Here is a 21,929-nt window from a genome sequence, read left to right as displayed (position 1 = left end):
GAGCACGCTCCAGAGCAGCAGCCAGCAGGGATGGGCCCCCAGGCAGAGCAGGAGGGACAGCAGGGGGGGCAGCACACCTGTGCTGGAGGTGCTGTAGGTCTGTCCCTGTGTCCATGCCGTGTCCGTGTGTCCATCCATGTCCATCATTTCCAGCAGAGCACGTTCCAGAGCAGCAGCCAGCACGGGTACGCCCCCAGGCAGAGCAGCGGGCTCAGGTGAGGGGTCTGTCCGTGTGTCCGTCCCCGTTGGTTATTTCCAGAAGAGCACGTTCCAGAGCAGCAGCCAGCACGGGTACGCCCCCAGGCAGAGCAGCGGGCTCAGGTGAGGGGTCTGTCCGTGTGTCCGTGTGTCCGTCCCCGTTGGTTATTTCCAGAAGAGCACGTTCCAGAGCAGCAGCCAGCACGGGTACGCCCCCAGGCAGAGCAGCGGGCTCAGGTGGGCCCCGTGCAGGTGCTCCTGCAGCAGCCCCTGGCCCAGCGCCCCCAGGAAGCGCTGCCAGGCCTCGCCCAGCCCCGCCGGCGCCTCCAGCAGCTCCCGCTCCAGCAGCACCGCCGCGAACAGCGACACGCCCGGGGTCGTCAGCACCAGCAGGATGGCCAGGGGCAGCCTGGAATGGGGGAAAGCAGGGTTACAGACCCCTGGGACCACCCTGAGACCCCCGGGACCCCCCCATGGATCCCAGAGGCCCCCAGGAACAGCGACAGGCCCGGGGTCGTCAGCACCAGCAGGATGGCCAGGGGCAGCCTGAAAGGGGGAAAAACAGGGTTAGAGACCCCTGGGAACCACCTTGAGACCCCTGGGAACCACCCTGAGACCCCCGGGACCCCCAGGAACAGCAACAGGCCCGGGGTCGTCAGCACCAGCAGGATGGCCAGGGGCAGCCTGGAATGGGGGAAAGCAGGGTTAGAGACCCCTGGGACCCCCCCACGGATCCCAGAGCCCCCCAGGAACAGGGACAGGCTGGGTGGGGGTGCTCAGCACCAGCAGGATGGCCAGGGGCAGCCTGGGGGGAAAAACAGGGTTAGAGACCCCTGGGACCACCCTGAGACCCCTGGGAACCACCCTGAGACCCCTGGGAACCACCCTGAGACCCCTGGGACCCCCCCATGGATCCCAGAGCCCCCCAGGAACAGCGACAGGCCCGGGGTCGTCAGCACCAGCAGGATGGCCAGGGGCAGCCTGAAAGGGGGAAAAACAGGGTTAGAGACCCCTGGGAACCACCTTGAGACCCCTGGGAACCACCCTGAGACCCCTGGGAACCACCCTGAGACCCCCGGGACCCCCCCATGGATGCCAGAGCCCCCTAGGAACAGGGACAGCACCAGCAGGATGGCCAGGGGCAGCCTGGAAGGGGGGGAAAGCAGGGTTAGAGACCCCTGGGAACCACCCTGAGACCCCTGGGACCCCCCCATGGATCCCAGAGCCCCCCAGGAACAGCGACAGGCCCGGGGTCGTCAGCACCAGCAGGATGGCCAGGGGCAGCCTGGAACGAGGAGGGGGGGATGGATGGGTTAGAGACCCCTGGCACCACCCTGAGACCCCCGGGACCACCCTGAGACCCCTGGGACCCCCCTGAGACCCCCGGCACCACCCTGAGACCCCTGGGACCCCCCTGAGACCCCCGGGACCACCCTGAGACCCCTGGGACCACCCTGAGACCCCCGGGACCCCCGTGCCTCCAGAAGCTCTGGGGACAGGGACAGGCCGGGGGTGCTCAGCACCAGGAGCACGGCCAGGGGGGGACAGGGACACCCAGAGCCCCCTAGGGACCCCTCCTCACCTGTGTCCAAGAGCACTCACCTGTCCCCCCCTCCGTGTCCCACCTGTGCCCAGGTGTCCCTCACCTGTTTCCCCCGGGTCGCACGGCGGCCGCAGGTGGCACCAGGGTGGCCCCATGTCCCCAGGTGTCCCCAGGTGTGTCTCACCTGTGCCCAGGTGTCCCTCACCTGTTTCCCCCGGGTCGCACGGCGGCCGCAGGTGGCACCAGGGTGGCCCCATGTCCCCAGGTGTGTCTCACCTGTGCCCAGGTGTCCCTCACCTGTTTCCCCCGGGTCGCACGGCGGCCGCAGGTGGCACCAGGGTGGCGCCCAGCAGGAAGCCCAGGGAGAAGTTGAGCAGGGCCAGGCACGAGAGCAGCAGGGCCAGGGCCAGCAGGGCCACCAGCTTGAGGGACATCCAGCCGCGCTGGCCACCCCCGGACAGGGCCCTGGGGACAGACGGACACGGTGTGACACGGTGTGACACGGTGCCACCATCCCTGTGACACAGCGCCACCACCCCTGTCACACAGTGCCACCATCCCTGTGACACAGGGCCACCAGCTTGAGGGACATCCAGCCGCGCTGGCCACCCCCGGACAGGGCCCTGGGGACAGACGGACACGGTGTGACACGGTGTGACACAGTGCCACCATCCCTGTGACACAGCGCCACCAGCTTGAGGGACATCCAGCCACGCTGGCCACCCCCGGACAGGGCCCTGGGGACACAGGGACACGGTGTGACACAGGGCCACCATCCCTGTGACACAGTGCCACCATCCCTGTGACACAGGGCCACCATCCCTGTGACACAGTGCCACCAGCTTGAGGGACATCCAGCCGCGCTGGCCACCCCCGGACAGGGCTCTGGGGACAGAGGGACACGGTGTGACACGGTGTGACACAGTGCCACCATCCCTGTCACACAGGGCCACCATCCCTGTCACACAGGGCCACCAGCTTGAGGGACATCCAGCCGCGCTGGCCACCCCCGGACAGGGCCCTGGCGACACAGGGACACGGTGTCACCACCCCTGTCACACGGTGTCACCACCACCAGTGTCACACATGGGCAGCAGCAGCCCCACACCTGTACCTGTGGGTACCTGTGGGTACCTGTGTGTGCTGGGGCAGTGCCAGCTGCACCTGTGTGCACCTGTGCCAGCTGTACCTGTGCGTGCTGTGGGGCAGTGCCACCTGTACCTGTGTGCACCTGTGCCAGCCTCACCTGTGTGTGCTGTGGGGCAGTGCCAGCTGTACCTGTGTGTGCTGGGGCAGTGCCACCTGTACCTGTGTGCACCTGTGCCAGTCTCACCTGTGCGTGCTGTGGGGCAGTGCCAGCCTCACCTGTGTGTGCTCTGAGTACCTGAGGGGCAGTGCCAGTCCCCAGCCCATACCTGTAGGGCACTGCCAGCCTCACCTGTGTGTGCCGTGGGGCAGTGCCAGCTGTACCTGTGTGTGCCGTGGGGCAGTGCCAGCTGTACCTGTGGGGCAGTGCCAGCGCCTCACCTGTGCGTGCTGTGGGGCAGCGCCATGCCCGCCACGTAGATGCCAATCAGTGCCAGCCCCACGCCTGTACCTGTGGGTACCTGTGTGTACCTGTGTGTGCCATGGGGCAGTGCCAGCTGTACCTGTGTGTACCTGTGTGCACCTGTGGGTACCTGTGTGTGCCTGTACCTGTGTGTGCCATGGGGCAGTGCCAGCTGTACCTGTGGGTACCTGTGTGCACCTGTGGGTACCTGTGTGCACCTGTGTGTACCTGTGTGCACCTGTGTGTGCCCTGGGGCAGTGCCAGCTGTACCTGTGTGTACCTGTGGGTACCTGTGGGTACCTGTGTGCACCTGTGGGTACCTGTGGGTACCTGTGTGTGCCCTGGGGCAGTGCCACCTGTACCTGTGGGTACCTGTGTGCACCTGTGGGTGCCAGGCTCACCTGTGCGTGCTGTGGGGCAGCGCCATGGCCGCCACGTAGATGCCAATCAGTGCCAGCCCCATGCCTGTACCTGTGGGTACCTGTGCCAGGCTCACCTTGTGTGCCCTGGGACAGTGCCAGCTGTACCTGTGTGTACCTGTGGGTACCTGTGTGCACCTGTGGGTACCAGGCTGTACCTGTGGGTACCTGTGTGCACCTGTGTGTGCCCTGTGGCAGTGCCAGCTGTACCTGTGGGTACCTGTGTGCACCTGTGTGTGCCTGTACCTGTGTGTGCCATGGGGCAGTGCCAGCTGCACCTGTGGGTACCTGTGTGCACCTGTGTGTACCTGTGTGCACCTGTGTGTGCCCTGTGGCAGTGCCAGCTGTACCTGTGTGTGCCCTGTGGCAATGCCACCTGTACCTGTGTGCACCTGTGTGTACCTGTGGGTGCCAGGCTCACCTGTGCGTGCTGTGGGGCAGCGCCATGCCCGCCACGTAGATGCCAATCAGTGCCAGCACCACGGCCTCGGCCTCGCCCACGGGGAAGTGCTGGGTGGCCACGGCCTGGCCCCGCACGGGCAGCAGGTACAGGGCAGTGCCCGCGCCCCACGACACCAGCACGGGGGGCACCAGCCACAGCAGGGACCCCCGAGCCTGGGGGCACAATGGGGGGCGTTAGAGTGGGGCACAGGGTGTGGGGTAATGGGGGGGCACAGGGGGTATAATGGGGGGCACAGGTGGGCACAGGGGGTATAATGGGGGGGCACAGGTGGGCACAGGGGGTATAATGGGGGGCACAGGTGGGCACAGGGGGTATAATGGGGGGCACAGGTGGGCACAGGGGGTATAATGGGGCACAGGGGTGCCAGCAGGTACAGGGCAGTGCCCGCGCCCCACGACACCAGCACGGGGGGCACCAGCCACAGCAGGGACCCCCGAGCCTGGGGGGCACAATGGGGGGCGTTAGAGTGGGGCACAGGTGGGCACAGGTGGGCACAGGGGGTATAATGGGGGGCACAGGGGGTATAATGGGGGTACAGGGGGTATAATGGGGGGTACACGGGGTATAATGGGGGGCACAGGGGGTATAATGGGGGCACAGGGGGTATAATGGGGCACAGGGGGTATAATGGGGGGCACAGGGGGTATAATGGGGGGGCACAGGGGGTATAATGGGGGGCACAGGGGGTATAATTGGGCACAGGGTGTATAATGGGGGGGCACAGGGGGTATAATGGGGGGGCACAGGGGGTATAATGGGGGCACAGGGGGTATAATGGGGCACAGGGGGTATAATGGGGCACAGGGGGTATAATGGGGGGCACAGGGGGTATAATGGGGCACAGGGGGTATAATGGGGGCACAGGGGGTATAATGGGGGCACAGGGGGTATAATGGGAGCACAGGTGGGCACAGGTGGGCACAGGTGGGCACAGGGGGTTACATTGGGGGCACAGGGGTCAGGGTGGGGGTCACAATGGCGTCAGAATGGGGGGCACAGGGGGTGCCAGGGGCCAGAATGGGGGGGCACAAGAGTAAAAAACAAGGGGACAATGGGGTAAAAAAGGGGGGGAAAAGGGGAAAATTGGGGGAAATGGGGGAAATGGGGGGAAATGGGGGCACAGGGGTCAGAATGGGGGGCACGGGCTGTGCCAGGCGTCACTGTGAGGGGCACAGGGGGTCACAGGCGTCAGTGCAGGGGGCACAGGAGTAAGAACAATGGAAAAGTGGGGTAAAAATGGGGTGAAAATGGGGGGAAACGGGAAAATGGGGGCGCCAGGGGGTCCCAGCAGGGACAGCAAGAGGGGCTGGGCTCAGGGCGGGGGTCCCAGGGGAGGTGGGGGGTCAGGATGGGGGGCTGGCAATGAGACTGGGGGGCCCAGGGGGGCTCTGGGGGTCTCTGGGGCCAGGGTGGGGGTGCCAGGTCAGTTTTGGGGTCCCAGGGGGGCTCTGGGGTCTCTCTGAGGGTCCCAGGGGGGCTCTGGGGTCTCTCTGAGGGTCCCAGGGTGGGTCAGGGGTCTCAAGGTGGGTCTGGGGTCTCTCTGAGGGTCCCAAGGTGGGTCTGGGGTCTCAAGGTGGGTCTGGGGTCTCTCTGAGGGTCCCAGGGTGGGTCTGGGGTCTCTCTGAGGGTCCCAGGGTGGGTCTGGGGTCTCTCTGAGGGTCCCAGGGTGGGTCTGGGGTCACTCTGAGGGTCCCAGGGTGGGTCTGGGGTCTCTCTGAGGGTCCCAGGGTGGGTCTGGGGTCTCCTCACCTCCCCGGGGGGGGTCTCCCCCTCCCCCTCCTCGCTCCGGCTCAGCCGCATCCACAGGTCCAGGGCGTGGGGAGGGGTCAAGGAAAGGGACGGAGCCCCGGACCCCAAAATGCCCCCAAAATCCTCCCTTTTCACCCCAAAATCCCCCCAAACCCCAAAATCCTCCCTTTTCACCCCAAAACGCCCCCAAAATCCTCCCTTTTCACCCCAAAATGCCCCCAAAATCCTCCCTTTTCACCCCAAAATCCCCCCAAACCCCAAAATCCTCCCTTTTCACCCCAAAATCCTCCCTTTATCCCCCAAAATCCTCCCTTTTCAACCCAAAATCCCCCCAAAACCCCAAAATCCTCCCTATTCACCCCAAAATGCCCCCCAAATCCTCCCTTTTCACCCCAAAATCCCCCCAAACCCCAAAATCCTCCCTTTTCACCCCAAAATCCCTGCTTTTTACCCAAAAATTCCCCCAAATCCCAAAATCCCTGCTTTTACCCCCAAAATCCCTCATTTTCCCTCCAATCCCTCCTTTCCCCATTTTCCCCTCTTGCCTCCCCCAAATTTCCCTTTTTCCCCAAAATCCCTCATTTGCCACCTTGTGCCCCAATTCCTCCCTTTTCCCCCAAACCCCATTTCTCCCCCAAATTCCCTTTTCACCCCAAAACCCCATTTCCCCCCCAAACACGCACTTTCCCCATTTTTCCTACAAATCCCCATTTTTCCTGGTTTTCCCCCGTATTTTTCTCATTTCCCCCAATTTCTATCTGCATTTCCCCAATTTTTCTCCATATTTTGCTGTTTCACCCCATTTTTTCCTATTTTTTACCCCGTTTTTTCACCGTTTTTTCCCGTTTTTTCCCATTTTTACTCATTTTTTCCCGTTTTTTCCCATTTTTGCCATTTTTTACCCCAGGATATGCGCAGGGCTAGCACGAGCAGCAGCAGGGCCAGGGTGGGCACGTAGGAGCCCATTTTTAACCCCATTTTTACCGGATTTTCACCGTTTTTCCCCGTTTTTCACCGTTTTTTTCCCGTTTTTCTCCATTTTTTCCCCGTTTTTCCCAATTTCCCGGTGTTTCACCCCAGGATATGCGCAGGGCCAGCAGGAGCAGCAGCAGCCCCAGGGCTGGCACAGTTGTGCCCATTCCCCATTTTTCCCTTATTTTTACCCCATTTTTTACCCATTTTTGCCCCATTTTTTACCCGATTTTCCCCATTTTTTCACCATTTTTCCCTGTTTTTCCCAATTTCCCCATTTTTCACCCCAGGATATGCGCAGGGCGAGCACGAGCAGCAGCAGGGCCAGGGTGGGCACGTAGGAGCCCATTTTTAACCCCATTTTTACCGGATTTTCACCGTTTTTTCCCCGTTTTTCACCGTTTTTTTCCCGTTTTTCTCCATTTTTTCCCCGTTTTTCCCAATTTCCCAGTGTTTCACCCCAGGATATGCGCAGGGCCAGCACGAGAAGCAGGGCACGTAGGAGCCCATTTTTAACCCCATTTTTACCGGATTTTCACTGTTTTTTCCCCGTTTTTCACCGTTTTTTCCCCGTTTTTCACCGTTTTTTTCCCGTTTTTTCACCATTTTCCCCCGTTTTTTCCCAATTTCCCGGTGTTTCACCCCAGGATATGCGCAGGGCCAGCACAAGCAGCAGCAGGGCCAGGGCAGGGCTGGATGAGCCCATTTTTAACCCCATTTTTACCGGATTTTCACCGTTTTTTCCCCATTTTTCACCGTTTTTTTCCCGTTTTTCACCATTTTTCCCCGTTTTTTCCCAATTTCCCGGTGTTTCACCCCAGGATATGCGCAGGGCGAGCACGAGCAGCAGCAGGGCCAGGGCGGGCACGTAGGAGCCGATGCTCACGAAGCGCGACAGCGAGGGCAGCAGGTACAGGAAATAGGATTGGTGCAGCCGCTCCAGGAGGTTGTTGAGCTTCCGGAACATTCCCTCCAGGGTCCTGGGGGCCGACGGGGGGTCTGGGGTCAGGGGAGACCCCGGGGATCCCCAAATACAGAGAGAGACCCCCGGGGATCCCCAAATACAGAGAGAGACCCCCAGGAACCCCCAAATACAGAGAGAGACCCCCAGGAACCCCCAAATACAGAGAGAGACCCCCAGGAACCCCCAAATACAGAGAGAGACCCCCAGGAACCCCCAAATACAGAGAGAGACCCCCGGGGATCCCCCAAATACAGAGAGAGACCCCCGGGGATCCCCCAAATACAGAGAGAGAGACCCCCGGGGATCCCCCAAATACAGAGAGAGAGACCCCCGGGGATCCCCCAAATACAGAGAGAGACCCCCGGGGATCCCCCAATACAGAGAGAGAGACCCCCAGGAACCCCCAAATACAGAGAGAGACCCCCGGGGATCCCCCAAATACAGAGAGAGACCCCCGGGGATCCCCCAAATACAGAGAGACCCCCGGGGATCCCCCAAATACAGAGAGAGAGACCCCCAGGAACCCCCAAATACAGAGAGAGAGACCCCCGGGGATCCCCCAAATACAGAGAGAGAGACCCCCAGGGATCCCCCAAATACAGAGAGAGAGACCCCCGGGGATCCCCCAAATACAGAGAGAGAGACCCCCGGGGATCCCCAAATACAGAGAGAGACCCCCAGGAACCCCCAAATACAGAGAGAGACCCCCGGGGATCCCCCAAATACAGAGAGAGAGACCCCCAGAGATCCCCCAAATACAGAGAGAGAGACCCCCAGGGATCCCCCAGCCCCACAGAGGATCCCCCCTTCTGGAATGTTCCCTGCAGAGCTCCTCGGAATGGGATCGGGATTGGGGTCTGGGGAGACCCCAGGGACCCCTCCCCAGTGTCCCCCAGTGTCACCCCAAGACCCTCAGGACCCCCCTCAGGACCCTCCAAATACCCCCAAACCACCCCAAAGCAGCCCAGGACCCCCTCTGGGACCCCCCCAGGGACCCCCAAAGCTGCCCCAAACTCAGAACTCCCCCCAAACCCCTCCAGGACCCCCCAAAGCCCCCAGACCCACCTGCCCAGCACCCCCAGGTCGAACTTGTGCTGCCGGAAGCTGTTGATGCCCCGCAGGGTCAGGGACCCCCAGGATCCCCCCAAAGCCCCCCAGGACCCCCCAAACCCCCCAAAGCCCCCCAGGGCCCCCAGACCCACCTGCCCAGCACCCCCAGGTCGAACTTGTGCTGCCGGAAGCTGTTGATGCCCCGCAGGGTCAGGGCCTCGATGCGGAAGCGCAGGAAGAGCCCGTGAGCCCCCCCGGGCCCCCCCCCGGCCTGGCCCAGCACCATCAGCCCCAGCGTGCGCAGGCTCTGGGCATAGCCGGGGCCCGAGGGGCCCTCCGGGGGGGGCAGCTGTGGGAGAGTGACCCCTGAGTGACCCCTGAGTGACCACTGACCACACTGACCACTCAATGAACCCCCATTGCCCCCCTGAGCCCCCCCCAGCGTGCGCAGGCTCTGGGCATAGCCGGGGCCCGAGGGGCCCTCCGGGGGGGGCAGCTGTGGGGGACAAAGGGACAAGGGTCACCGAGTGACCCCTGAGTGACCACTGAGTGACCCCTGAGTGACCACTGACCACACTGACCACTCAATGAACCCCCATTGCCCCCCTGACGCCCCCAGGGTGCGCAGGCTCTGGGCACAGGGGGGGCCTGAGGGGCCCTCTGGTGGGGGGCAGCTGTGGGAGAGTGACCCCTGAGTGACCCCTGAGTGACCACTGAGTGACCACTGAGTGACCCCTGAGTGACCCCTGAGTGACCCCTGAGTGACCACTGACCACACTGACCACTCAATGAACCCCCATTGCCCCCCTGACGCCCCCCAGCGTGCGCAGGCTCTGGGCATAGCCGGGGCCCGAGGGGCCCTCCGGGGGGGCAGCTGTGGGAGAGTGACCCCTGAGTGACCCCTGAGTGACCACTGAGTGACCCCTGAGTGACCCCTGAGTGACCACTGAGTGACCACTGACACCCCCAACCCGGGCAGCAGTGCCCCCGAAACCTGGGAGAGACCCCCTGAAGCCCCCCAGGACCCCCAAAGCCCCCCGGACTCCTCCTTGCCCTGGAAGGAGCGGAAGGGGTTCAGCAGGTCCAGGTTGGGCAGCGCAGCCCCCAGACCCCCCAAATCGCCCCCAAATCCCCCCCAAATCGCCCCCAAAGCCCCCCAGAGCCCCACCTTGCCCTGGAAGGTGCAGAGCAGGCCGCTCTTGAGGCAGAAGGAGTGGAAGAGGTTCAGCAGGTCCAGGTTGGGCAGCGCAGCCCCCAGACCCCCCAAATCGCCCCCAAATCCCCACCAAAGCCCCCCCAAAGTCCCCCAGGACCTCCCCAAAGCCCCCCAGGACCCCCCCAGAGCCCCACCTTGCCCTGGAAGGTGCAGAGCAGGCCGCTCTTGAGGCAGAAGGAGTGGAAGAGGTTCAGCAGGTCCAGGTTGGGCAGCTGTCCGTTCAGCCCCTCCACGGCCACGTCCACGCTGGTCACCACGTCCGAGCTGAGCTCCAGGGCCAGCGCGGCCTGGATGGCCCCTGCCCGGCCTGGGACGCCCCCCGAGTGGATGTCTGGGGGCAGAGACCCCTGTGAGACCCCCTGAGACCCCCCCAGAATGGCCACGGGACCCCTGAGACCCCCAGAGCCACAGGACCCCCATGGGACCCCCCCCCCCGTGTCCACTGTGGTCACTGTGTCCGTGCCCAGCTCCGGCCACGGTCACCTGCATGGGCCCTGAGCCCTCCCAGTGCTCCCAGTGCCACCAGTGAGGTTCCCATGGTCCCTCCCAGTCCCTCCCAGTGCTCCCAGTGCCACCAGTGAGGTTCCCACCGTCCCTCCCAGGGCTCCCAGTGCCACCAGTGAGGTTCCCACCGTCCCTCCCAGTCCCTCCCAGTGCTCCCAGTCCCACCAGTGAGGTTGACATCGTGGTAGGCCTCCAGCCAGGCCTGTGTCCCCAGCAGGTCGTGCTCGGTCACCAGGAAGATGAGATCCTTGGCCCAGTACACCTGGCCTGCGGAAACTGGGAGCTGTGGGAGCGTCCCAGTATGGACCAGTACACCCAGTATGGCCCCAGTGCAGCCCCAGTGCCCCCAGTACAGATCCTTGGCCCAGTACACCTGGCCTGCGGAAACTGGGAGCTGTGGGAGTGTCCCAGTATGGACCAGTACACCCAGTATGGCCCCAGTGCAGCCCCAGTACACCCAGTATGGCCCCAGTGCCTGCCCAGTGCCCCCAGTATGGCCCCAGTGCCTGCCCAGTGCCCCCAGTACAGCCCGAGGGAGATGAGATCCTTGGCTGGGGGAAACTGGGAGCTGTGGGACTGACCAGTATGGACCAGTACAAACCAGTACAGCCCCAGTGCAACCCCAATCCCTGCCCAGTACACCCAGTACAGCCCCAGTGTCCCCAGTGTCCCCAGCATTCCCCGTATGCCCCAGTGTCTCGAGTATCCCCAGTATCCCCAGTGTCCCCCAGTGTCCCCCAGTGCTCCCAGTGTCCCCCAGTATCCCCAGTGTCCCCAGTGCCCCCAGTGTCCCCAGTGTCCCCCAGTGTCCCCAGTACTCCCAGTGTCCCCCAGTGCCCCCAAGTGTCCCCAGTGCCCCCAAGTGTCCCCTGTGCCCCCAAATGTCCCCTGTGCCCCCAGTGTCCCCAGTGCCACCAGTGCCCCCAAGTGTCCCCAGTGCCCCCAAATGTCCCCTGTGCCCCCAGTGTCCCCAGTGCCACCAGTGCCCCCAGTGCCCCCAAATGTCCCCTGTGCCCCCAAATGTCCCCTGTGCCCCCAGTGTCCCCAGTACTCCCAGTGTCCCCAGTGCCCCCAAGTGTCCCCAGTGTCCCCCAGTGTCCCCCAGTGTCCCCAGTGCCACCAGTGCCCCCCAGTGCCCCCAAGTGTCCCCAGTGCCCCCAAGTGTCCCCAGTGCTCCCAAGTGTCCCCAGTGTCCCCAGTGTCCCCAGTGCCCCCAGTACTCCCAGTGTCCCCAGTGCCCCCAAGTGTCCCCAGTGCTCCCAAGTGTCCCCAGTGTCCCCCAGTGTCCCCCAGTGTCCCCAGTGTCCCCAGTATCCCCAGTGTCCCCAGTGCTCCCAAGTGTCCCCAGTGTCCCCCAGTGTCCCCCAGTGTCCCCAGTGCCACCAGTGCCCCCAGTACTCCCAGTGTCCCCCAGTGCCCCCAAGTGTCCCCAGTGCCCCCAAGTGTCCCCAGTGCTCCCAAGTGTCCCCAGTGTCCCCCAGTGTCCCCCAGTGTCCCCAGTGTCCCCAGTGTCCCCCAGTGTCCCCCAGTATCCCCAGTATCCCCAAGTGTCCCCCAGTGCTCCCAGTGTCCCCCAGTATCCCCAGCGCCCCCAAGTGTCCCCCAGTACTCACAGTGTCCCCAGTGTCCCCAGCACCCCCCTTAGCCCCCCAGAGCCCCCCAGGACCCCCATTTTGCCCCCCTCACCTCGGCAGAACTCTGCCAGGGCCAGCAGCAGCCCCACGGCCTGGTTGTTCTTGCTGCCCTCGGAGCAGGGCACCAGCAGCAGCAGCGCCTCCGTGCTGGCGGCGCGGGGGGCCCGCAGCACCCCGAACACGTTGGTGCCACGGACCAGCTGGGGATGGACACCCCAAAATCACACAGGGAACCCCCAAATGTACCCCGAGACACAAACAAACATCCCCGCAGCACCCCGAACACGTTGGTGCCACGGACCGGCTGGGGATGGACACCCCAAAATCACACAGGGAACCCCCAAATGTACCCCGAGACACAAACAAACATCCTCGCAGCACCCCGAACACGTTGGTGCCACGGACCAGCTAAGGACAGACAGACAGACACCCCAAAATCACACAGGGAACCCCCAAATGTACCCTGGGACACGAACATCCCCGCAGCACCCCGAAAACGTTGGTGCCACAGACCAGCTAAGCACAGACAGACAGACACCCCAAAATCACACAGGGAACCCCCAAATGCACCCCGGGACACGAACATCCCCGCAGCACCCCGAAAATGTTGGTGCCACGGACCAGCTAAGCACAGACAGACACCCCAAAATCACACAGGGAACCCCCAAATGTACCCTGGGACACGAACATCCCCGCGGCACCCCGAAAATGTTGGTGCCACAGACCAGCTAAGCACAGACAGACAGACACCCCAAAATCACACAGGGTACATTTGGGGGTTCCCTGAGACACGAACATCCCCGCAGCACCCCGAACACGTTGGTGCCACGGACCGGCTGGGGATGGACACCCCAAAATCACACAGGGAACCCCCAAATGTACCCCGAGACACAAACAAACATCCCCGCAGCACCCCGAACACGTTGGTGCCACGGACCGGCTGGGGATGGACACCCCAACATCACATAGGGACCCCCAAAACCTCCACACGGACCCCCAAACCTGCCCTGAGACCCCCAAACCCACAAAACACCCCAACATCCCCGCGGCACCCCGAACACGTTGGTGCCACGGACCAGCTAAGGACAGACAGACAGAGCACCCCAACATCACACAGGGGACCCCAAAACCCAAACAGGGACCCCCAATTCACCCAGGGACCCCAAAACACCCCAACATCCCCACAGCAGCCCGAACACGTTAGTGCCGTGAACCACCTAAGGACAGACACCCCAAAATCACACAGGGACCCTCAAATGCACCCAGAGACCCCTAAACAACGTCCCCACAGCACCCCGAAAATGTTGGTGCCACGGACCAGCTAAGGACAGACAGACAGACATCACACATGGCACCCAAACCTGCCCGGGACCCCCAAACCCACCAGGGACACCCCCAGGGAACCCCGGCAGAGCCCAAGGGTCCCACAGGCACCGGGAGCTCCCCTCAGGGCAGGCCCTTCCCAGTGCTCCCAGTTCCCCATTCCCCCATTCCCCCATTTCCCAGTGCTCCCAGTTCCCCCAGCTCCTTCACTCCTCCAGTTCTCCAAATTTCCCCAGTGCCCCCCAACTCCCCCAGTCCCCATTCCCAGTGCTCCCAGTCCCCTCCATTTCCCCAGTTCCCCCAGTGCTCCCATTCCCAGTGCTCCCAGTCTGTCCCAGTCGCTCCCAGTCTCCATTCCCAGTGCTCCCAGTCCCCCCCATTCCCAGTGCTCCCAGTCTGTCCCAGTCCCCATTCCCAGTGCTCCCAGTGCCCCCATTCCCCATTCCCAGTGCTCCCAGTGCTCCCAGTCCCATTCCCAGTGCTCCCAGTCCCCCCCAGTCCCATTCCCAGTGCTCCCAGTCCCTCCCAGTGCTCCCAGTCCCCCCCATTCCCCATCCCCAGTGCTCCCAGTCCCCCCCCAGTCCCCATTCCCAGTGCTCCCAGTGCTCCCAGTCGCTCCCAGTGCTCCCAGTCACCATATTCCCAGTGCTCCCAGTCCGTCCCAGTCCCCATTCCCAGTGCTCCCAGTCCCATTCCCAGTGCTCCCAGTCCGTCCCAGTCCCCATTCCCAGTGCTCCCAGTCGCTCCCAGTGCTCCCAGTGCCCATTCCCAGTCCCCCCAGCCCCATTCCCAGTGCTCCCAGTCCCCCCCAGTCCCCATTCCCAGTGCTCCCAGTGCTCCCAGTCGCTCCCAGTCTGTCCCAGTCCCATTCCCCATTCCCAGTGCTCCCAGTCTGTCCCAGTGCCCCCCAGTCCCCATTCCCAGTGCTCCCAGTCCCATTCCCAGTGCTCCCATTCCCCATTCCCAGTGCTCCCAGTCTGTCCCAGTGCTCCCAGTCTGTCCCAGTGCTCCCATTCCCCATTCCCAGTGCTCCCAGTCTGTCCCAGTGCTCCCAGTGCCGTTCCCGGTCCGTACGTATCGCTCGTGGGCCTCGTCGGGGAAGGGCAGCGTGCGGCTGAAGGGCTGCACGTGGACCTCGAGCCCCAGCTGGAACATGGCCTGCTCCAGCCACGCCACGGGCATGCCCCTGAAACATGGGGTAAAACAGGGGATTTAGGAACCCCAGAGCATCCCCAAACCCCACAGGCTGTGCTCCAGCCACGCCACGGGCATGCCTCTATAAAAATATGGGGTAAAACAGGGGATTCAGGAACCCCAGAGCATCCCTGAGCCCCCCAGGCTGTGCTCCAGCCACGCCACGGGCATGCCTCTATAAAAATATGGGGTAAAACAGGGGATTCAGGAACCCCAGAGCATCCCTGAGCCCCCCAGGCTCTGCTCCAGCCACGCCACGGGCATGCCACTAAAATAAATAGGGGATTTAGGCACCCTGAGCCCCACCAGGCTGTGCTCCAGCCACGCCACGGGCATGCCTCTACAAAAATATGGGGTAAAACAGGGGATTTAGGAACCCCAGAGCATCCCTGAGCCACAGCTGCAACATGGCCTGCTCCAGCCACGCCACGGGCATGCCCCTAGAATAAACAGGGGATTTAGGCACCCAGAGCGTCCCCAAACCCCACAGGCTCTGCTCCAGCCACCCCACGGGGATGCCTCTACAAAAATATGGGGTAAAATAAGGGATTTAGGCACTCAGAGTGTCCCCAAACCCCACAGGCTGTGCTCCAGCCACCCCACGGGCATGCCCCTGCAAATGATAGGGGATTTAGGAACCCCAAACCCCACAGGCTCTGCTCCAGCCACTCCACGGGCATGCCACTAAAATAAATAGGGGATTTAGGAACCCCAAACCCCACAGGCTGTGCTCCAGCCACCCCACGGGCATGCCCCTGAAATAAATAGGGGATTTAGGAACCCCAGAGCATCCCTGAGCCCCAGCTGGAACATGGCCTGCTCCAGCCAGGCAACAGGCATGCCCCTATATGGGAAATGATAGGGGATTTAGGCACCTTAAACCCTCCCTGAGCCCCACAGGCTCTGCTCCAGCCACCCCACAGGCATGCCCCTAAAATAAATAGGGGATTTAGGAACCCCAAACCCCACAGGCTCTGCTCCAGCCACCCCACGGGCATGCCCCTGAAATAAATAGGGGATTTAGGAACCCTGAGCCCCACAGGCTGTGCTCCAGCCACCCCACAGGCATGCCTCCATAAAAATATGGGGTAAAATAAGGGATTTAGGCACTCAGAGCGTCCCCAAACCCCACAGGCTCTGCTCCAGCCACCCCACGGGCATGCCCCTGAAATAAATAGGGGATTTAGGAACCCCAAACTCCACAGGCTGTGCTCCAGCCAGCCCACAGGCATGCCCCTGAAATATGGGGCAAAACAGGGGATTTAGGAACCCCAGAGCATCCCTGAGCCCCCCAGGCTCTGCTCCAGCCACACCACGGGCATGCCTCTATAAAAATATGGGGTAAAATAAGGAATTTAGGTACTCAGAGTGTCCCCAAACCCCACAGGCTGTGCTCCAGCCACCCCACGGGCATGCCACTAAAATAAATAGGGGATTTAGGAACCCTGAGCCCCACAGGCTGTGCTCCAGCCACTCCCCTAAATAAATATGGGATTTGGATTGGGATTGGGGCACCCCACAGCGTCCCCCAATCCCTTCTGCAGCTTCTCCAGCCAGGAGTGGGGATGTGAAGCCCCCCAGAACTCCCCCCAAAACCCCAAAGGGGTCACCTTGCTCTCCAGCTGAACACCAAAATTCCTGTCCCCCCTCTCCAAACACCCCTCCCCAAAACCCCCAATCCACCCCAAATCCAACCCCAAACCCCCCAGTCCGCCCCAAACCCAAGCCCAAATCCCTATCCCCAAACCCCCCAAACCCCAAATCTCCCCATTCTCACCCCACTTTCCTCTTGTGCCCCCCAAAGTCCTGGGCATGTCCCCCCCCCCCCCCCAAACCCCTGAAATCCAACCCCAAACCCCCGAAATCCAACCCTAAATCCCCCAAACCTGACCCCAAACCTGACCAAAACCCCCCAAATCCCAACCCCAAACCTCCCAAACCTGACCCCAACCACCCTCTATCCCACCCAAAACCCCCCAAATCCAACCCCAAACCCCCCATATCCAACCCTAAATCCTCCAAACCTGACCCCAAACCTGACCAAAACCCCCCAAATCCCAACCCCAAACCTCCCAAACCCCCCAAATCTCCCAACCCCAATCCCAACCCCAAACCCCCCAAACCCAACCCCAAACCCCCCAATCCCAAATCCCCCAAATCCCCCTATTCACACCCCACTTTCCTCTTGTGCCCCCTGAATTCCCGGGCCTCAAAACCCCCAAACCTGACCCCAAAACCCCCAAACCCCAAATTCCCGGGTTCTTACCCCGCTTTCCTCTTGTGCCCCCCAAATTCCTGGGCCCGTCTCCTTCCCCAGACCCCCCAAATCCAACTCCAAACCCCCCCAAACCCCAAACCCAAACACCTCAAACCCCCTAAATCCCCAAATCCCAATCCCAAACCCCTCAAATCCAACCCCAAAACCCCCAAACCCCCTAAATCCGATCCCAAATCCCCCAAACCTGACCCCAAATCTCCCAAACCAAACCCAAACCCACAAATTCAATCCCAAACCCCAAACCCTGGGGGTCTCACCCCACTTTCCTCTTGTGCCCCCTGAAGTCCCAGCTGCGTCCCCCTCGCCAAACCCCCCAAATCCAACCCCAAACCCCCCAAACCTGACCCCAACCGCCCTCAATCCCACCCAAAACCCCTCAAATCCAACCCAAAACCCCAAATTCCCCCCCCTTGTCACCCCACTTTCCTCTTGAGCCCCCTGAAGTCCCGGCCGTGTCCCCCTCCCCAAAACTCCTTAAACCCCTCAAACCTGACCCCAAAACCCCAAAACCTGACCCTAAACTCCAAAAACCCAATCCCAAACCCCCCAAACCCCAAATCCCCCGGGGTTCTTACCCCGCTTTCCTCTTGTGCCCCCCAAAGTCCTGCCTGTGTCCCCCTCCCCAAAACCCCCCAAATCCAACCCCAAACCCCCCAAATCCAACCCCAAACCCCCCAAACCTGACCCAAACCACCCTTAATCCCACCCAAAACCCCCCAAATCCAACCCCAAACCTCTCAAAACCCCCAACCCCAAAACCCCCCAAACCTGACCCCAACCGCCCTCAATCCCACCCAAAACCCCTCAAATCCAACCCCAAACCCCAAATTCCCCCCCCTTGTCACCCCACTTTCCTCTTGAGCCCCCTGAAGTCCCGGCCGTGTCCCCCTCCCCAAACCCCCTTAAACCCCTCAAACCTGACCCCAAAACCCCAAAACCTGACCCAAACCACCCTTAATCCCACCCAAAACCCCCCAAATCCAACCCCAAACCTCTCAAATCCAACCCCAAACCTCCCAAATCCAACCCGAAACCCCCCAAACCTGACCCAAACCACCCTTAATCCCACCCAAAACCCCCCAAATCCAACCCCAAACCTCTCAAATCCAACCCCAAACCTCCCAAATCCAACCCGAAACCCCCCAAACCTGACCCAAACCACCCTTAATCCCACCCAAAACCCCCCAAATCCAACCCCAAACCTCTCAAATCCAAGCCCAAACCTCCCAAATCCAAGCCGAAACCCCCCAAACCTGACCCAAACCACCCTTAATCCCACCCAAAACCCCCCAAATCCAACCCCAAACCTCTCAAAACCCCCAAACCCCAAATCCCGGGGTTCTTACCCCGCTTTCCTCTTGCGCCCCCCAAAGTCCTGCCTGTGTCCCCCTCCCCAAAGCCCCCCAAATCCAACCCCAAACCTCTCAAAACCCCCAAACCCCAACCCCAAACCCCAAATCCCGGGGTTCTTACCCCGCTTTCCTCTTGTGCCCCCCGAATTCCCGGGCCAGCGCCAGCGCCCGCGCCCCGAGGTCGGAGCCCTCGCCCACCATGGTGGAGCCCATGGCGTTCTCGGACAGGTACGTGCGGGGGGCCAGGGCAGGCAGCAGCAGGAACCAGGTGAGCCCCGACAGGTAACTCAGGACGCTGTGAGGGACACCCCAGAGCCATCAGTGACACCCCAAAAATAACCCCAAAATCATCAGTGACACCCCAAAAATAACCCCAGAGCCATCAGTGACACCCCAAAAATAACCCCCTAACCATCAGTGACACCCCAAAAATAACCCCAGAGCCATCAGTGACACCCCAAAAATAACCCCAAAATCATCAGTGACACCCCAAAAATAACCCCCTAACCATCAGTGACACCCCCAAGCCAGCACAGGTAACAGCAGGAACCAGGTGAGCCCCGACAGGTAACTCAGGACGCTGTGAGGGACACCCCAAAACCATCAGTGACACCCCAAAAGTAACCCCAGAGCCAGCCCTGACACCCCAAAATCATCAGTGACACCCCAAAGCCAGCACAGGTAACAGCAGGAACCAGGTGAGCCCCGACAGGTAACTCGGGACGCTGTGAGGGACACCCCAAAATGGGCATTGGTACCCCAAAAATAACCCCCAAATCAGCCCTGGCACCCCAAAGCCAGCCCACAGCCAGCACCGAAACCCTGGTTTCATCACTGACACCCCAAAAACAACACCAGCACCCCAAAACCACCCCCAGGAGCCCCCTCCTCAGAGCCTCCCACTTCCCAGGAGGGTTTTGGGGTGCTCCCCAGGGGTTTTGGGGTGCCCCACTCACTACAGGGGGCTTTTGGGGTGCCCCAGAGGGGTTTTGGGGTGGCCCTAGACCGATCAGAGGGGTTGTTGAGGTCCCCCTTAGCCCCTCAGGGTTTTGGGGTGCCCCCAGACACACCATAAGGAGGGCTCTGAGGTCACCCCGGGGTTTTGGGGTGCCCCCAGGGTTTTGAGGTGCCCTCACTCACCAGACAGGGGTGTTAAGGTGCCCCCCAGTTCCCCCGCAGGTTTTGGGGTCCCTCAGGGGGGTTTGGGGTGCCCCCCATGTTTTGGGGTGCCCCTCACTCACCAGAGCGGGCTGTTGAGCTGCAGCAGCAGCCCCCCATGCTCTGGGGTCCCCCCCATGCTCTGGGGTCCCCCCCATGCTCTGGGGTGCCCCCCTCACACACCACAGCGGGCTGTTGAGCTGCAGCAGCAGCCCCCCATGTTCTGGGGTGCCCCCCATGTTTTGGGGTGCCCCTCACTCACCACAACGGGGTGTTGAGCTGCAGCAGCAGCCCCCCATGCTCTGGGGTCCCCCCCCATGTTCTGGGGTGCCCCCCATGTTTTGGGGTGCCCCTCACTCACCAGAGCGGGCTGTTGAGCTGCAGCAGCAGCCCCCCATGCTCTGGGGTCCCCCCCATATTTTGGGGTGCCTCAGGGTATTTTGGGGTCCCCCCCATGCTTTGGGGTGCCCCCCATGTTTTGGGGTGCCCCTCACTCACCAGAGCGGGCTGTTGAGCTGCAGCAGCAGCCCCCCATGCTTTGGGGTGCCCCCCATGTTTTGGGGTGCCCCCCTCACTCACCAGAGCGGGGTGTTGAGCTGCAGCAGCAGCCCCCCATGCTCTGGGGTCCCCCCCATGTTTTGGGGTGCCTCAGGGTATTTTGGGGTCCCCCCCCATGCTCTGGGGTCCCCCCCATGTTTTGGGGTGCCTCAGGGTATTTTGGGGTCCCCCCCATGCTCTGGGGTCCCCCCCATGTTTTGGGGTGCCCCTCACTCACCACAGCGGGCTGTTGAGCTGCAGCAGCAGCCCCCCATGTTCTGGGGTCCCCCCCATGTTTTGGGGTCCCCCCATGTTTTGGGGTCCCCCCCATGTTCTGGGGTGCCTCAGGGTATTTTGGGGTGCCCCTCACTCACCAGAGCGGGCTGTTGAGCTGCAGCAGCAGCCGGGCCAGCGCCCGCCGGCACTGCGGGTCCGACAGCAGCCCCATGGACCTGAGATATGGGGGGGACAGGGGGGATGTGGGGTCAGGGGGGCACCGGGGACACACTGAGACCCCCCCCCCCAAAAACCCCAAACCCCACAGGGAGACCCCAGAGCCCCCAGAGAAACCTCAAAAACCCCATAGAGCCCACAGAGAGCCCAGAGAGACCCCACAGAGACCCCCAAACACCACAGAAACCCCACGGAGACCCCACAGAGACCCTCAAAAACCCCAGAGACCCCACAGAGAGCCCAGAGAAACCCCAAAGAGACCCCACAGAAACCCCCAAAAACCCCAGAGACCCCACAGAGACCCCACGGAGACCCAGAAAAACCCACAAAGGCCCCACAGAACCCACTGAGCCCCCAAACCCCAGAGATTCCAGACCCCGGAGACCCCCAAAAACCTCACAGAGAGCCCGCAGAAGCCATTGAGACCCCACAGAGACCCCAAACCCCAGAGACCCCTCAGAGACCCCAGTGAGCTCCCCCAAACACCACAGAGCCCCCACAGAATCCACAGAGCCCCCCAAAAACCGCACAGAGACCCCCCCCAAGCCCCTTACCCACCCCGTGGACTGCCAAACCCCCCCCAAAGCCCACAGAGACACCAAGGAGCCCCCCAAAAACCCATTCACACTCCAGGGACACCCCAAATCCCCCTCACTGCCCCCCAGACCCCCTCCCCATGGACACCCCAAACCCCATAGAGACCCCAAACCCCACAGAGCGAGACCCCAGAGCCCCTTTACCCACCCCATGGACCCCAAAACCCGCTGCTCGTGGACCCCCCAAACCCCAAAGAGACCCCAAAAACCCCAAAAGAGACCCCCCAAATCCCACACCCATCCCATGGACCTCCCAAAACCCCCCAGAGCCCCCCCAGAGCCCCCCAAACCCCTCACCCACCCAATGGAACCCCCAAAGACCCCGCAGAGCCCCCAAATCCCCTCAGGTCTCCCCCAAATCCCCCTCAGGCCGGGGCCCTGCCCTCCCCCACACCCCCACACCGCGTTCCCCCGCCCCCCACAGCCCCCACACGGCCCAGCTCCCTGTCCCGCACCCCCTGTGCCCTCCGGGACCCCCAAAAACCCCAAAATGTCCCAAAAACCCCCCAAAAATCCCCAAATCCCCCAAAACCTGCGGAGCGCGGCACGGCCAGGCCGCTCAATCGCTGCCGGAGCGCGCGGCCAGGGCGGGGAGCGGAGCGCCGAGACAGCGATCGCGGGCACTGCACCGCCAGGGGGCGCCAGGCGAGGGGCGGGGCCAAGGGGTGTGGGCGGGGACAACAGGCTATGGGCGTGGCCAACGGGGATGTGGGCGGGGCCACGGGAATAACGGGGATTTGGGGTAAAGGGGCAAAAAAGGGGGGAAAAACGGGGGGA

General features: G+C 62.4%; 1 protein-coding gene across 1 annotated transcript; it reads right to left on the bottom strand.

Moving 5' to 3' along the window:
* Window positions 1-228: 228 nt before the first annotated feature.
* Window positions 229-21,713, bottom strand: GPAA1 (glycosylphosphatidylinositol anchor attachment 1). Its single transcript, XM_058810724.1, is given in 13 exon segments — window positions 229-607; window positions 2,039-2,206; window positions 4,131-4,359; window positions 5,924-5,987; window positions 7,720-7,873; window positions 9,060-9,256; window positions 10,258-10,454; window positions 10,793-10,894; window positions 12,314-12,461; window positions 14,659-14,770; window positions 18,530-18,703; window positions 20,478-20,555; window positions 21,685-21,713. Coding segments are annotated over 12 exon segments (1,863 nt in total). The 5' UTR covers window positions 20,552-20,555; window positions 21,685-21,713; the 3' UTR covers window positions 229-363.
* Between the last annotated feature and the right edge of the window lie 216 nt (window positions 21,714-21,929).

The sequence above is a fragment of the Ammospiza caudacuta genome, chromosome 1 (assembly GCF_027887145.1).
Source record: "Ammospiza caudacuta isolate bAmmCau1 chromosome 1, bAmmCau1.pri, whole genome shotgun sequence".
NCBI classification, from domain to species: Eukaryota; Metazoa; Chordata; class Aves; order Passeriformes; family Passerellidae; genus Ammospiza; species Ammospiza caudacuta.
Note: the sequence above shows the minus strand (reverse complement) of the source record. Positions and strands in the feature narration are given on the sequence as shown.